This window comes from Thalassophryne amazonica, chromosome 9 (assembly GCF_902500255.1).
Source record: "Thalassophryne amazonica chromosome 9, fThaAma1.1, whole genome shotgun sequence".
In the NCBI taxonomy this organism is placed as follows: domain Eukaryota; kingdom Metazoa; phylum Chordata; class Actinopteri; order Batrachoidiformes; family Batrachoididae; genus Thalassophryne; species Thalassophryne amazonica.
Window position 1 is genome coordinate 52,896,985 of NC_047111.1, and position 14,528 is coordinate 52,911,512.

Sequence of the window (14,528 nt, forward strand, 5' to 3'; positions counted from 1 at the left end):
CAGAATGGGTGGTTGTGTGATGCTATCATGTCAATAGGGACCAGCATCTTTTGAGGAATGTTTCCAACACCTTGTTGAATCTGTGCCATCAAGAATTAAGGCAGTTCTGAAGGCAAAAGAGGGTCTAGCACAGTAGTAGCAGGGTGTACCTAATAAAGTGGTCTGTAAGTGTGTGTACACAGTATATAGATGTGTGCTACTGTCTTCTTAGTAAAAGGTTTAACATCTGCCATAATCAGCTGGTACGGCATAAAATGGACTTCTCAATATCACAAGACTAATACCCATGAAAGACAACTTTAATGTGAGTCAACTTTAAAACAGGCAAACTCAGCAGATACAAAATACAGTGACACGTTTGTACCTACGGAGAAACACAGTATCACTGAAAATATGAATTCTCATCTAATCAAATTCGTTTGGTTTTCAGAATTCGAATATTGCTTTTGTGTAAACTAATTTATCTTCCTGCAATTTCAAACCTTAAATTAAGCTCAAAAATATAAAGGAAGAAAATAAAGCAGACAATGATCCTCACGTGCCTCCTTCCGACATAAACAAAAAAACGAGGTCGAGAGGAGGCGGCGGCGGCTCTTTTCCTCCCACTCTCCCCTTTCTTTTATCTTAGATGGAACAATACAAACAATGGGAGCCAGGAGAAATGTTCCCTCAGTTTTGTAGAACCATGTTTGGTGGCTACAAACTAGACTGCTGCTTTTGCTACCAACATTCCTTGCATTTATGGAAGAGAAAAAAAAAAAAACCTTCCCATCTGTGCACAAATTTAAAGCCGTCTCAGCATCCATCAAACTTGCTCACTTTCTTTGCCTTGACTGTCTTAACCTGTTGGACCCATTAAAGTTCCAACACAGTCCACAGGAGTTACTTTTTCAGCATTACTTTCTGTCCTCCTTTAACATGTCCTCTGAGGGACGATCTGGAGACATGACTGAGAAGATGGAGCTTGTTCATAAACAATAAGGTCCAAGTCAGATAACCATCAGGTAAGCGGGTTTACAAAGAAAAACAAAAGTGTTTGATGCATCTTAAATAGCAGCTGCCATTTCCTGTAATAACTGTGTAAGAGAATACTAATTACAGAAAGACGGGAGCAGTAATTTTACATCATGATGCAGTTTTTTTTTTTTTTTTTTTTAGAAAACAGAGATGAGTGCAAACACTCCATATAAGAGAGCACAGGGGTAAGCAACCAGTAGCTGCTGCCCATCCATAGCAAGTGCAGAGATAAAAATCTTTGATGCCGAGAAACTGCACCAGCCAATGACTGCTGCCGTGAGGATAATTCCCATCATACCCCTGAGGAAGAGAGGAGACAGAGGTGAGCTTTCATTATTAACAATACAATGTTCAGAAAATTGTGCTCAGTGCACAACTACATACAGCTCATTTTCCACTGCAGAGACTCATATGACAAACAAAAAGATATGTTTTCAATAAAATGAAAAGACCCTTTACGGAAATGTGGAGCCCAGGAAGTAGGAAAGTGGCACAGATGATCCATAGCTAATTTTCTCCAACCTTTCACCTTTTTCTTCTCTTAAGTGTCACATCCAGTGTATGCCAATGCAACCTTAATTGAACATTAATAGACACATACAAGAAATGCACATGTTGGTGCACTAACACGCCATGTGCTGACAGAAGCCTTTCAGTAAAATTTTAGATTAATGCATTTTCTTGAAGAGTACAGCAGGTGAAAGTGTTGCATCAATTCCAGAACAATGTACTGAAACACAAACACTGCAAAGGTCTCAAAACGCTGCAAAACAATATTTTGTGTTTGCCATCAGTAATTTGCAGTATCGGCAACAAATTCTGGTGTCACCCCCAACCACACATTCTTTAATTGTGGGTTTAAGTTCCAGTTACTGTTGTATATTTCTTCCCATATTTGGCCATGTTCTGGGCAACATGTTTCTCCCTGCGGTTGCTCTTTTAGCCAATGGTTACTTGAAGGCGGGTGCCTCATCCTGTGAATCCATTTCAAAATGAGCAAATATTTGCACAAAAACAAAAAAGTCTATCAGTTTGACATTAAATATCTTGTCTATGTGGTGTATTCAATTGAATATAGGGTGAAAAGGATTTGCAAATCGTATTCTGTTTTTATTTAAATTTTACACAATGTCCCAACTTCACTGGAATTGGGGTTGTATATATATATATATATATATATATATATATATACACACACACACTCGTACACACATATATACATACAGTGTTCACAATAATAGTAGCATCTGCTGTTGACGCTACAAACTCAAAACTATTATGTTCAAACTGCTTTTTTAGCAATCCTGTGAATCACTAAACTAGTATTTAGTTGTATAACCACAGTTTTCATGATTTCTTCACATCTGTGAGGCATTAATTTTGCTCGGTTACTAGTGTGCTTGGGGTCATTGTCTTGTTGAAACACCCATTTCAAGGGCATGTCCTCTTCAGCATAAGGCAACATGACCTCTTCAAGTATTTTGACATATCCAAACTGATCCATGATACCTGGTATATGATATATAGGCCCAACACCATAGTAGGAGAAACATGCCCATATCATGATGCTTGCACCGCCATGCTTCACTGTCTTCACTGTGAACTGTGGCTTGAATTCAGAGTTTGGGGGTCATCTCACAAACTGTCTGCGGCCCTTGGACCCAAAAAGAACAATTTTACTCTCATCAGTCCACAAAATATTCCTCCATTTCTCTTTAGGCCAGTTGATGTGTTCTTTGGCAAACTGTACCCTCTTCTGCACATCTTTTATTTAACAGAGGGACTTTGTGGGGGATTCTTGCAAATAAATTAGCTTCACACAGGCGTCTTCTAACTGTCACAGCACTTACAGGTAACTCCAGATTGTCTTTGATCATCCTGGAGCTGATCAATGGGTTATTCTTCTATCCATTTTGATGGTTGTTTTCCATTTTCTTCCACGTTTTTTTTTTTTTGTCCATTTTAAAGCATTGGAGATCACTGGAGATGAACAGCCTATAATTTTTTGCACCTGCGTATATGTTTTCCCCTCTCCAATCAACTTTTTAATCAAACTACGCTGTTCTTCTGAACAATGTCTTGAACGTCCCATTTTCCTCAGGCTTTCAAAGAGAAAAGCATGTTCAACAGGTGCTGGCTTCATCCTTACATAGGGGACACCTGATTCACACCTGTTTGTTCCACAAAATTGACGAAGTCACTGACTGAATGCCACACTACTATTATTGTGAACACCCCCTTTTATACTTTTTTTTTTTACTAATAGCCCAATTTCATAGCCTTAAGAGTGTGCATATCATGAATGCTTGTTCTTGTTGGATTTGTGAGAATCTACTGAATCTACTGGTACCTTGTTTCCCATGTAACAATAAAAAATATACTCAAAACCTGGATTAATATTTTTAGTCACATAGCACTACTATTATTCTGAACACTACTGTGTGTGTATGTATATATATATATATATATATATATATATATATATATATGCATACGCCATACAGAGAGAAAATGGTATACGGGCACAGGGCCTTCGATAGGAAAATAATGTTGCTTTTTCGATTGATTTGCATCAAAGTTAAGCACAGTCCAGTACAGTGGTTCTCAAGTACCACAAACCTACAGATTTTCCATCTCTTCCTGCTTTGACACAAGCTGATTAGTTCATTCAGATGTGTTCAGGCAATCAAGTACAGACAGACACCTGAATCAGCTAATGGCAGAGCAGGAAGAGATGGAAAATGTGTAGGTTTGTGGTACTTGAGAACCAGAGTTGAGAAGCACTGACCTAATGACTTCATCCTCAATATGTGCTCTTTTAATTTGGTGAGCAACAAGATATTAAGATTCACTGGGCCTCATGCAAGCACAACTCATACAAACGGACTCATTCAAAAATGGTGAATGGAACAGATTTAGAGTAGGAGAACTTCCTGATTTCCCCAGTTGTCCAATATATCGAGTTGTAGCACCACCCCTAGTTGACCATCCCAGTGCGGAAGACATCACGACATTAAAACAGCTGTTTTGAAAGTGCTATATAAATTATTAATATGAAACACAAACCTCTGACAAAAGCCTACAGTGAACGGAATGACATGCTTTCATCTTAAAATCTCTTAAATTTGCAGAGATGCACTGTGATTCACTGCAGTGGCTGTTCAGGCAAACAAGAAAATTATTTTGGCTGATTTGTCACTCAAAATCAATCACCAGTGGCTATTTTAGAATCTGTTAGGGCCCTAAGCAAAAATCCAAAGCCCCATTGAAAATGTTGAAACAGCTGGGATGAAAGCATTTGTGGCAGCTCTCTCAGCGCTTTTCCTCCAAAAAAAAAAAAAAAAAAAAAAAACTTATATGGACAAGGGACCATAATCTATCACAACAGTGATGCAAAAAAACAAACAAATAAAATAAAACAGACACTATGCCCCTGCTTAGGGTGAGTGTTTTTCATAAATGTACATTGTTAAACATGTCATTAGCTGTTTATTCTTATCATGGAAAGAAATCCCAGAAGGAGCACTGTTGTTTTTTTTTTTTAGCACTGAGATGAAGTATCTCTGTCTGTGTCCTCTCAGCACTTTTCTGCTAGGAGGGAGGAAAAAAAGCTACATGTTACACGGGGTCTAATCCAGAGGCTAAAACTTCATGAGTCTGTACCGTAATATTTATGACAAATGACTATGGAGCACACAGTGTACACGTACACACACACACACACACACACACACACACACACACACACACACACACACACACACACACACACACACACACACACACACACACACACACACACACACACACACACACACACACACACACACGTTCATGACAAATTTTTATTTTTCTGGGGTGCAGTGTTTCAAGTTGAAAAGAAGGTCATGGTTAGAACTTTGATAAACCACTGAATAGCATGCTGAGCTGTGCTGATGCCAGTCCCATCCCTGAAGCTCATAAACAATATACACAATTTCATATGGAAACTGTGTGACGGGCCATTTCGTGCTACATCATCCTGAACTGAAGCCAAGGTGAAAGCATGATGTCAATGTTTCAGCTTTTCCCACTGGTGCACAGACCATGTTTGGCCTTTGGAAAGCACATTTAAATTCACTGAAATGCTTGATGGTATTAGTCTGGTCCATAGTGGCACTGCTGTCTGCCTACTACAGGAAATGCTGTTGGGTGGTAATAAAGAGTTGAATTTGTGCACAGCACTAACTGGCTCCTTTGGAGGTAGAAGCAACATGTGGCTGTAGTTCAGTCTCCATTAAAGTATTTTACTCAATCCTTTCTCTTGTTCAAGTTTTCAATTAGTGAATTGGTTGTTTTCAAGTAAAATGGCTTCAACTGCTCTTTAGTATCCATACAATATAGTGTGCACTCACTGTAAAGAAAAGACAACTCCAAAACTGGAGAGAAGGATCATGGGAAGGAGACAATATCCCAGTACACTGGCCACACAGCCGAAGGACACGCCCATCATACTCATCAGATTGAGTAGGCAGTACATGCCGAGGCAGCCGATGGCACTGATTCCGTACACGTAACCAAACTGGATCTTTCCTGACTGCAAACATAAAGTAGAAAAAAGTACACATCCACCCTGCTTGGCTGCAGATACACACAGATAAATGTGCCTGTGTATTGTTAAAGGTTTTCAGTAATGCTGCCTAAATAACTTACCAGGAGGAGTGTGGCTCCAAAAGCCAAACAAAACACCATAGGACCAGCCAGATCCGTTTCATTCATGATGCTGCCGTCTGCTGCCTTCATTGGATGAAGCACTGTCAAAGTCTTCTGCCAGATGTGGTCAAAGTTGATCCCCAACTCTTAAGGAAGGAAAGCAAACATAAATGAGGTTTGCAGGACACTATAAATGTAGGCTAACATTTTATTGGAGAAGAGGCATATGGACATTAAATTAAATATGATCCCTTCAACCAAAAAAAAAAAAAAAAGATATTTGTGGTCCTGGTGTAAGCATATAAAAAATATCTGACCCCCACAATAACACATATGTAATCTGGCATCTTCCAAGAAAACTGACGATTCCTCAGTCAGATTCTTCTTCAAAATTGTGCACAGATGGTGCAGCTCCCCACATGACATATTTTTATACGATGTGCAATTTTCTTACAAGTCTTTATCATTAACAACACAGTATGTGCACTCGGTGGGAGCACCCACATCCCAGTGTAATACAAGATCAGAAACTTAGATTTTTTACTCTTACAGCTAAATCTACCTTTGAAATTGATCAATGCCTGGGAAGAGCAGATGGAGCCATGAGGTCAATTTCAATTCAATTTAATTCATTTATATAGCTCCAAAACACAAGAAAACGACCTCAAGGTGCTTCACACAAGTAAGGTCGCTGGACAAAGGCATTTGGCAATGTAGGTACCTTTGAAGAAGAACAAAATTAAAGTCTTTCAGATCCTGGTGCTTCTTGTATGTTTGTGATGCAAGTACATGAATTGAAAAGGCCACCAAAGAAGCTCAGTTACAGTCTACACTGATTTTAATTAGTAAATATGTTGTTCAGTGGTTTTACTTTGTTTCTAACCACAAAGTATTTTATTTTGAAAGGACACTATATACAACTACCTAACAGTAACTGACAAAAAAGAGAAACCTGTCGGACACACATGGTAGAGGAGTATCCTTCAGAAAAGGGGAGGGCAAATTGGAAAAAAACAAGTTTATTGCCAGTCCAGAGGTACACTACAAGGTATGCTAACTGCAGTTTCTGTGTCCGATAATTTTGTGTTTATTTTGTGAATCTTCTAAGTTCTAGTGCTAAAATTGAACAAACAATGTTTTTAAAGTGTTATTTGCCTTCTGTTTTTCAGTTTGTGAATAGCTCTTACATTGGTCTATAATCTACAAAGGAAGCTAAATAAAATCACACCATCAGTTTAGGCCAACATTCTTACTACTGGGACGCTACACCTAAGGCCTAAGGCCTGGTTCACACGGCAGGATAATTAGGCCAATATCGGACGCGATCTTCCCCTTCCGACAACCTTAAGGACGCCTCAACAATCGTGATGACGCTAAAGATAATCTTATCAGATATTCCTGCCGTGTGTGGTGTATTAAGGGGCGCTCCGATCACAAATCGGGGATATTCAACATGTTGGATTATTTTGGCCTGATATTGCAGCGTGTGTGGTGTCCTCTGACCTCAAACAAGCACGCAGCCTGCTGAATGTGACGTGCAGCCAATCAGAAAGCGATGTGACAGACGCACGGAGCGGAAAATAAAATCAAAACAGCTGTTCTGACTTTCCAGAAAGTCCGGTGGTCACGCTGTCTCCACTCCTTTAAAGAACGCCTTTTCTTTTTCATTTGTATTGTTTTTTTCCCATCTGTTTTAAATAGTCCACAAAGTATCTCTGTTTGTTTACTCTGCAGTCCCGTTTAATCTCGAGAGATTTTGCGAGATTTCCTGTCTCAGATGTGTGTGAAATCTGTTCATGTTTGGTGTTGTTGTCCTTACCGTGCAGCTGAACACCACACACTGTACGAGCAAACCTGTTAGATCTATGATCTTTTATCTTCACGTGTGTGGTCTCTCAGGTTTTGGAAACCTAAAGATAATTTTAAAATGCTGTCATGTGAACCAGGCTTAAGGCAACAGTTCAATATCTTTGGTGCTGGGTCTCTTCAAAGGATCCCTGGGTACTCCTGCAGTGACTATGGAAAACAGTCATTTAGGGATACTTGCATCAGGAATATTACTGGAATTGTGATGGAATGTCAGCTACAACATTTTGGCCATATGGTGCATTTTTCTGGTGATCCATCACCCAAGTGTCCCAGTGTTGAAGATGCCTACCTTTTACATGGCTGCAGAAGATACAGTAGGTTGGTTGCTTTTGATTGGCTTACTTTTGAGAGGTAGTCTTGGACCGGATTTTTGTTTAGGTGGTTGCCAGGCAGGCAAAAATCAGACTGACAAAAATGTTACTGCTACACTGAATGTCTACAGTAAATGTTTACGGATTAAGACATTATTTTAAGACTTGCATAAAATAAACTAGTTTATAGTTGATCACCAGGACCAAGGTCACGCCTTTATGTCTTTGGTCAATTATACAGTAATGCCTTCCAGGTCATGATGTGAGAGTGTTCATTTGAAGATGGATGATCAGATTCCCAACCAATGCTATTAACTCTAAAGGTCTGGTGGACCTTTAGAACAAAGGTTTGTTCATTCCTTGGTGCCAATTAGGGCCTCCTTCCTCAAGGGATGAAGTTTATATGGTATCAAAAATCCTATTTTTGTACAATAGACTGCACAGTTGCTCGTAGTTCCATAGATCTTTTAGAAATGGCTCCAAAGGAAGAACATGACTTGTGAACACCCAAAATAGTGCTCCGAGAGCTGTGGTTTATTTATTTTTGTCTTACTCTTTAATGCAAGAAGGCAGTGATTCTTCTATTATACCCTTATATACAGGCAATGGTTCCCTAATTAAACCCTGAATTATGCCAATGAGTAATTCAGAAGCTTTTACAAGGATTTCTGTCAATTTCTGGAAGAAAGGGACATACAGAGACAATCCCCCCCCCACACACACACATTCTCTACAACAGCAACTGTATCTCCTTTGGCACAGTCTTTTTAATGCGCTCATACTTCCCATAAGCACGTTTGAGTAGTTTGAACTCTGGTGGGGGTGAAGAAGACACTTGCCAAGGTGAATGATAATATCTAAGCATCATTGATGGCTTTTTAATACTGCGCTACATGAATTTGAATTACCTTATATTAACTCTTCTGGAACTGTAAAGTCTTGAGTTTCCCTTTTCAGGATTCATCAAGGATCAGAATTTGTTAAAGGTTGTTTCTGGTACAGATCACCAATTACATATCCCCAAAACAGAGAAGCCATGTAAATTAGTAGCATTTCCTTTCTTCAGTGTCTGGCATAATTTTTAACTTCTTCACATCACTAAAACGAAATATTTAAATGAAAAAATAACTTGAAATATCTAAATAGAATTTAAGACTGCTGCAAATATATTTTATGGAAACATAACTCTGCATTTCAATGCCCACATTAGTTGCTCTATTCAATACCATTTTCGGAATAAATTCAGGGCACAAACACAATCTAAACCACTCACGTGACTGTGAAACCATTAAAGAATATTTAAAGAGCCCTCCAATATAAGTGAGGAAATGGTAGATCATCCAACTTTTTAATTTTTGTGTGACTGAGAAAATGAATAAACAATAACAACAGCAACAATAATAATAAATATAATAAACAACTCATTTCATTCAACCATATCCCAGTAGGGAGCACAAACTGCCCTCTGACCGGAGGGTCAGACGGCACTTTTCTCATTCCTTCTGTCTTTATGCTGAAGTCTGCTTGACAAAGACACCAAACTACAAACTGTGCTACCCTGGACTAAATGTTAAATCTCTTTACTATACATCACTGGAGAAAAAAAAAAAAAAAAAAAAAAAAAAAAAAAATAAATAAATAAATAAATAAATAAATAAATAAATAAATAAATAAATATCTATCTATCTATCTATCTATCTATCTATCTATCCATCCATCCATCTATCATACGTGGTATAACACATGAGCTTGTTGGATGTGATTCACTTACCTTCAAGTAGTGGTGGCTCATCGTCAAAGCTGTTTGTATACATGGTTTGTGGCATTGATGGGGTGTAGGTCTGTGTAGGCTGAAAGATTTGGCCTGTATATGGCTGCTGAGGCTGCATCATCCCTGGGGAAGAGTAGCCCATGGGTTGAGAGTAGTCGTACTGACCATACTGCCTGGGAAACACAATGAATAACATCTTTCCAGATATGGTTCTTTAACAATGTCATAAACAGCCAATTTGCACTTGTAATGGTAAAGTGTTTCTTTTCCCATTTCGTGTTGCTTTGATGATACCCTTACTCTACCAAGTCTGATTCTGTACAACACTGTTCAGAATTTCACTTTAAATGTGCTATAAAATATATTTTTTACTTGACCAATTTGTTGACTGTTTTCTTTACTCATTGGTTGATCACTTAATCTGTAAATTGTTACTTCAACTTCAAACAAGTTTATTAATCCCACAAGGGACAATAAAGTTACAGCAGCATAGTGACATGTAACAACATTTAAGAACAATAAAACAAATAAAACTGATAAAAACACATAAAACAGACTTTGGCAAGGCGTTAAACTGAGTAGCCAGGTTAAAAAAAAAAAAAAACCCTATGGAGCATTTAAAAGTTGAATCGCCGAGGGGATAAACGACTTTAAAAGACAGTTAGTTTTACAGGCTGGTAAAGCATAACAGTGCCCTGAAGGCAACAGAGGAAATGTATGGTAGCTTGCAAAAAAGAGTAAAAAGCTATGAGGAAGGGCAAATGTTTCTTACTTGTTGTAGGGGTTTTCAGTGTTGCTGTAACCGTAGCCACTCTGCCCTTGCCCTTGGTCTTCCACACTGTAACTGGACTGATAAAAGTCTGTGTTCAAGTTGTCAAACCCCGACATCTCTCACTTTGCTTCAAAACAAATGGGGAAAATGGGGGTGGAGGTGGGTAGAAATAATAATAATGATAATAATAATAAAAACTTAGAGATTTGTGATCATGTTCACAAAATCATACCACCTGCTCAGAATCCTTCATGCACATTTCCTTGGTGTCCTACCACTGTGTGAACTTTCATTAAAATCCATCAAGGTCTAGCAACAGCAGCGTTGACAGGAATCACGGACAGACTGACGTAAGGACAGGGTGATTCCTATTTACCACCCCAAATTTTTGTGAGCAAGGAGTATGACAAAAAGTCATTAACTTCCTAAGACATGTCTTACGCTATAAAATAGGACTTTGCTGGTATATCAACAGTATGCACAATGTCATCCAGTGATATTTATTTAGACACAGTTTTTTGGTGGCATTTTAAAGACCATTAGGACATTACATAAAAACTGCAAAAGGAAACTATTCACTCTATGTTGTGTATATCATCATAATTATCAGAGTTTGGGGGGAGTAGTGGAGGCAAACCAGGGATCACAGATCCAAGGGCCAGTTAGGCAGGTGTACTACGGCGAGCTCAGAGAGGACAGAAACCTCCCGTGGAGCAGAAGGGCAAAAGGTCGCTTGATCTTGATTTTTAGTATGAATACAGACTGTGAAAGTGGAACCTCACAATCCTTCTGACTTTTTGGGTATTAAGCAGGAGGTGTCAGAAAAGTTACCACAGGGATGGCTTGTGGCGGCCAAGCGTTCATAGCAAAGTCATTTTTTGATCCTTCGATGTCAAATCTTCCTATCATCATGAAGCAGAATTCACCAAGTGTTGGATTGTTCACCCACCCATCACACATGCGAGATGAGGGGTGGCACGAGGACCCATGGTGGAATGAAAGTGAGAGGTGTTCAAGTCATAATTCCACAGATAGTAGCTTCGCACCATTGGCTCCTCAGCCAAGCACATACAACAAATCTTGAAGAAATTCACATTTTGCGACTTACGTTTTGCGAGACCTGTATTCACATTTCGGGAGATTTTTCAGTATTCACGTTTTGCAATTCACGGTTTGCGGATCATTCAAGATTTACATCTGATTCACATAATGGGGGTTAACATTAACAAGGTTAACAGCCTTTTATGAACAGTGATCCTATATTCAGTTTGTTAAATCACTTGTGGCCTCTGAAAATAGAGTTACAATAGAAAAATGGCTCTAATTCCTAAATGCTTAACGAAACATTGTTGCCAAACCCACTGAATTAAGGAAGAGAGTATTCGTAAGTAGCCAACACCATATTAATAATTCCAAATTCTACATCTACATAGCGCAGCCTTGTTATGACTAGGGATTATCGTTATGGTTAGGAGTTATGACAAGGGGTTGTGGTTAGGATTAGTGGTTGTAGTAGTTTTGGAATCTATAAATCAATAGCAAATACAAATACAAGTTCGTAGTCTCATGATCACGTGACAGTATATTGACCAATGAGGGACACTACGTACCAACAGAAGGCCACGTATGAATAGCCACTGCTTTGAATTAAAGCTGTTGTCTACAGTACAAGCACACCTTGATTGTGTTAATCGAACTCTGAAATCGAACACTGTTGTGGTGGTGTCCAGACACCAAAATTACAAAAACAGCCACTGTAGAACTGTGTACGGACCTCACTGTAACGATGCTGACAAAACTTCACTTTTCAATTCCATGCCCGAAACAGCACGATGATCTGCACGGTTCTTGTTGAACTATTACTGTAGTTCTTACAGGTAACACTGTGGTTGTTCGTGTTGTGTGGGATCTGTAATGAAACGTCTACCAAACATAGTAACGCCACACAGAAAAGAAACATCTGTACACTGACGATTTCAACCCAGTGACAACCAACTGAGCAGACAAAACCCACCTGTTCTGACAAAATAAGTACATTTCTAAGCCGCGACTCTCTGAGCGGCTCGTGTTTACCATTAGCGTAGTGGCTAACAGATGTTAGCTAATGGCAGCTTGAGCTAATGTGCAAAGCTGCTTTACATAACTTAAGCAACCTGTCAGCGCTAGTTTATATCGCCCATCTAACGACATAATGACTTGTAATGAGTTATTAAAGCGTAATAATGTCAGTGCATATTACCTGTATAGTTTAATCACCAACACTGCCAGCTCAGTTACTACGTGTCAGAAGAAAAAAGAATCTTCTTCCGGGGTAAAAGCTACACAGACGGACTCCATTAGGGTCAAAAATACCGAAACGCGTTGCAGGTTAGACGCACTCCACTGACATTTAGCTCTGTGAACATTTAGCGCAGCAACATAACCACACTGTGTAGGAAAAATGTTTCTATTAGTAGCAATGGAATATAGCATCCACATCCATTGTTCATTGGTGTATGGGTTGGAGCGGACACGTCACTTTCGGCAAAGTGGCAAATCCGAAGGCGAGAATTCGTACTTCTACGACTGGCCGCCCGATGAAAACAAGCTCGGGGTGCATTGCTTGTCTAATGAAATCAGCTGGTTTTGTTTTGTCTCTGACTTGCTTCTAACAGTGAGCTGATAGCTGTCATTGCCTGGAATGATGAGATTTATACACCAAGCTGACCTGAAATGAACCACTGTACATTAAATGACATTGACGAGTCTGACCCTTTGAAAAGTGACCATATTACATGTATTTGTATTGAGCTCGGGGATGTTTTCATCAGCCACAAATAGCCACCACAGGGCACTCGGTGTAAAGTCCGCTCCAACCCATAATTACTCCGCAACAACAAATTGGTGTTCTCAGCTCTGCACCCCAGGGTGCTGGACTTATCTCATGACGCCCTGCCTTTGGCGCCAGTGACTGCATGTTCACCTCAATAATACACTTTGTTTCCTGTTTCCTCAGCTTGCGAAAATGTTGTAAAAACCTTGTGACTGTTTAGAATGGCCACCCCTCTAAGTCTGGTCTGCTTGAGGTTTCTTCCTCAATATCATCAGAGGGAGTTTTTCCTTACCACTGTCACCTCTGTGCTTGGTCAAGGGGGTTTGGTAAGGTTAGACCTTATTCAAGTGCCTTGAGGCAGCTTCGCTGTGATTTGGTACTGTATAATTAAATAAAAAATCATTAGCCCCCAAAGGGACATACTTACTCCACCTTTTGCATTTTACAACACAGCTGGAAGATTGGAGGAAAAAAACTAGATATTTATTCTTTCATTTAACCAGGTGGGTGTCAAAATCCACCCCCTTGTCTGCGTCGTGACACCTGGGTCAAGTAGGGGATTGCTTGTTGGGGTGAAATAGGGTGAGGACCGTGTGTGCCCTGTGGCCGCTACAGTAACCATGAAAGCCCAAAAGGAACCTTGAACACAAGACAGCTGACGGGGCTCTTGTGAAACAAGAAGTCCTCAATCAGGTGGCGGAGGTGATGGCTTGTAACCCATTGGCTGTGAAGGCGGATGAAGACTGCAGTAGGTCATTAGACCCCAATCATCTGATATTTCTCAGCCATCACACCAGGATAAGGATCTCTCAAGGACTATGTGACAACTCATGTTAAATAAACCCCACACACAGGCATCTTTTGACCTTGGATGTAGATTTTATATTCAGTCCAGGAATCAATGAAGAGATGATCTTCCTCATCACCGAGGGATTGGTGTGACAACAATTTAACCAGGTTAACCCCTTTGAGATTAAATCTCTTTTTGAATAGAAACCTGACCATGAACAGCAGCATTACACAGTTACAGACTATGAAAAATATCACATCAACAATAGATAACTCAAAATGAAATTGAAACAAAAAGCAGAGAAACCACAACATAATAAATTAAAACATTAGCAAATTTTGTGAACTTTACATTTCCTTTATATTCAGTGAGTGAAACTAGGTCCTGGCAAAAGAAGTTGTGGCTTCTTCCAGATACACTATCTACTGGTTGCTAGTCCAGGCTAACAAGTTTGAGAACCTTCAGTTTTTGTGAAATTTAGGATCATGCATATT

At 39.4% G+C, this 14,528-nt stretch overlaps 1 protein-coding gene across 1 annotated transcript; it reads right to left on the reverse strand.

The window, feature by feature from the left end:
• Positions 1–281: 281 nt before the first annotated feature.
• On the reverse strand, positions 282–12,798 carry yipf5 (Yip1 domain family, member 5). The gene is made up of 6 exons (XM_034178050.1): positions 12,672–12,798; positions 10,433–10,559; positions 9,661–9,833; positions 5,710–5,855; positions 5,412–5,593; positions 282–1,317 (listed from the first exon to the last, which is right to left on the reverse strand). Exons 2-6 carry the CDS (start codon positions 10,546–10,548, stop codon positions 1,155–1,157), a joined length of 780 nt encoding a protein of 259 aa, XP_034033941.1. The 5' UTR covers positions 10,549–10,559; positions 12,672–12,798; the 3' UTR covers positions 282–1,154.
• Between the last annotated feature and the right edge of the window lie 1,730 nt (positions 12,799–14,528).

What these genes read in the sequence shown, in the direction of transcription:
- yipf5 (XM_034178050.1), bottom strand. Translation starts at nt 10,548, where the DNA reads ATGTCGGGGTTTGACAACTTGAACACAGACTTTTATCAGTCCAGTTAC. An exon ending in ACTGAAAACCCCTACAACAA is followed by an intron (nt 9,834 to 10,432) that starts GTAAGAAACATT and finishes TGTGTTTCCCAG; the next exon opens with GCAGTATGGTCAGTACGACT. An exon ending in GGAGTTGTCTTTTCTTTACA is followed by an intron (nt 1,318 to 5,411) that starts GTGAGTGCACAC and finishes TCTCTTCCTCAG; the next exon opens with GGGTATGATGGGAATTATCC.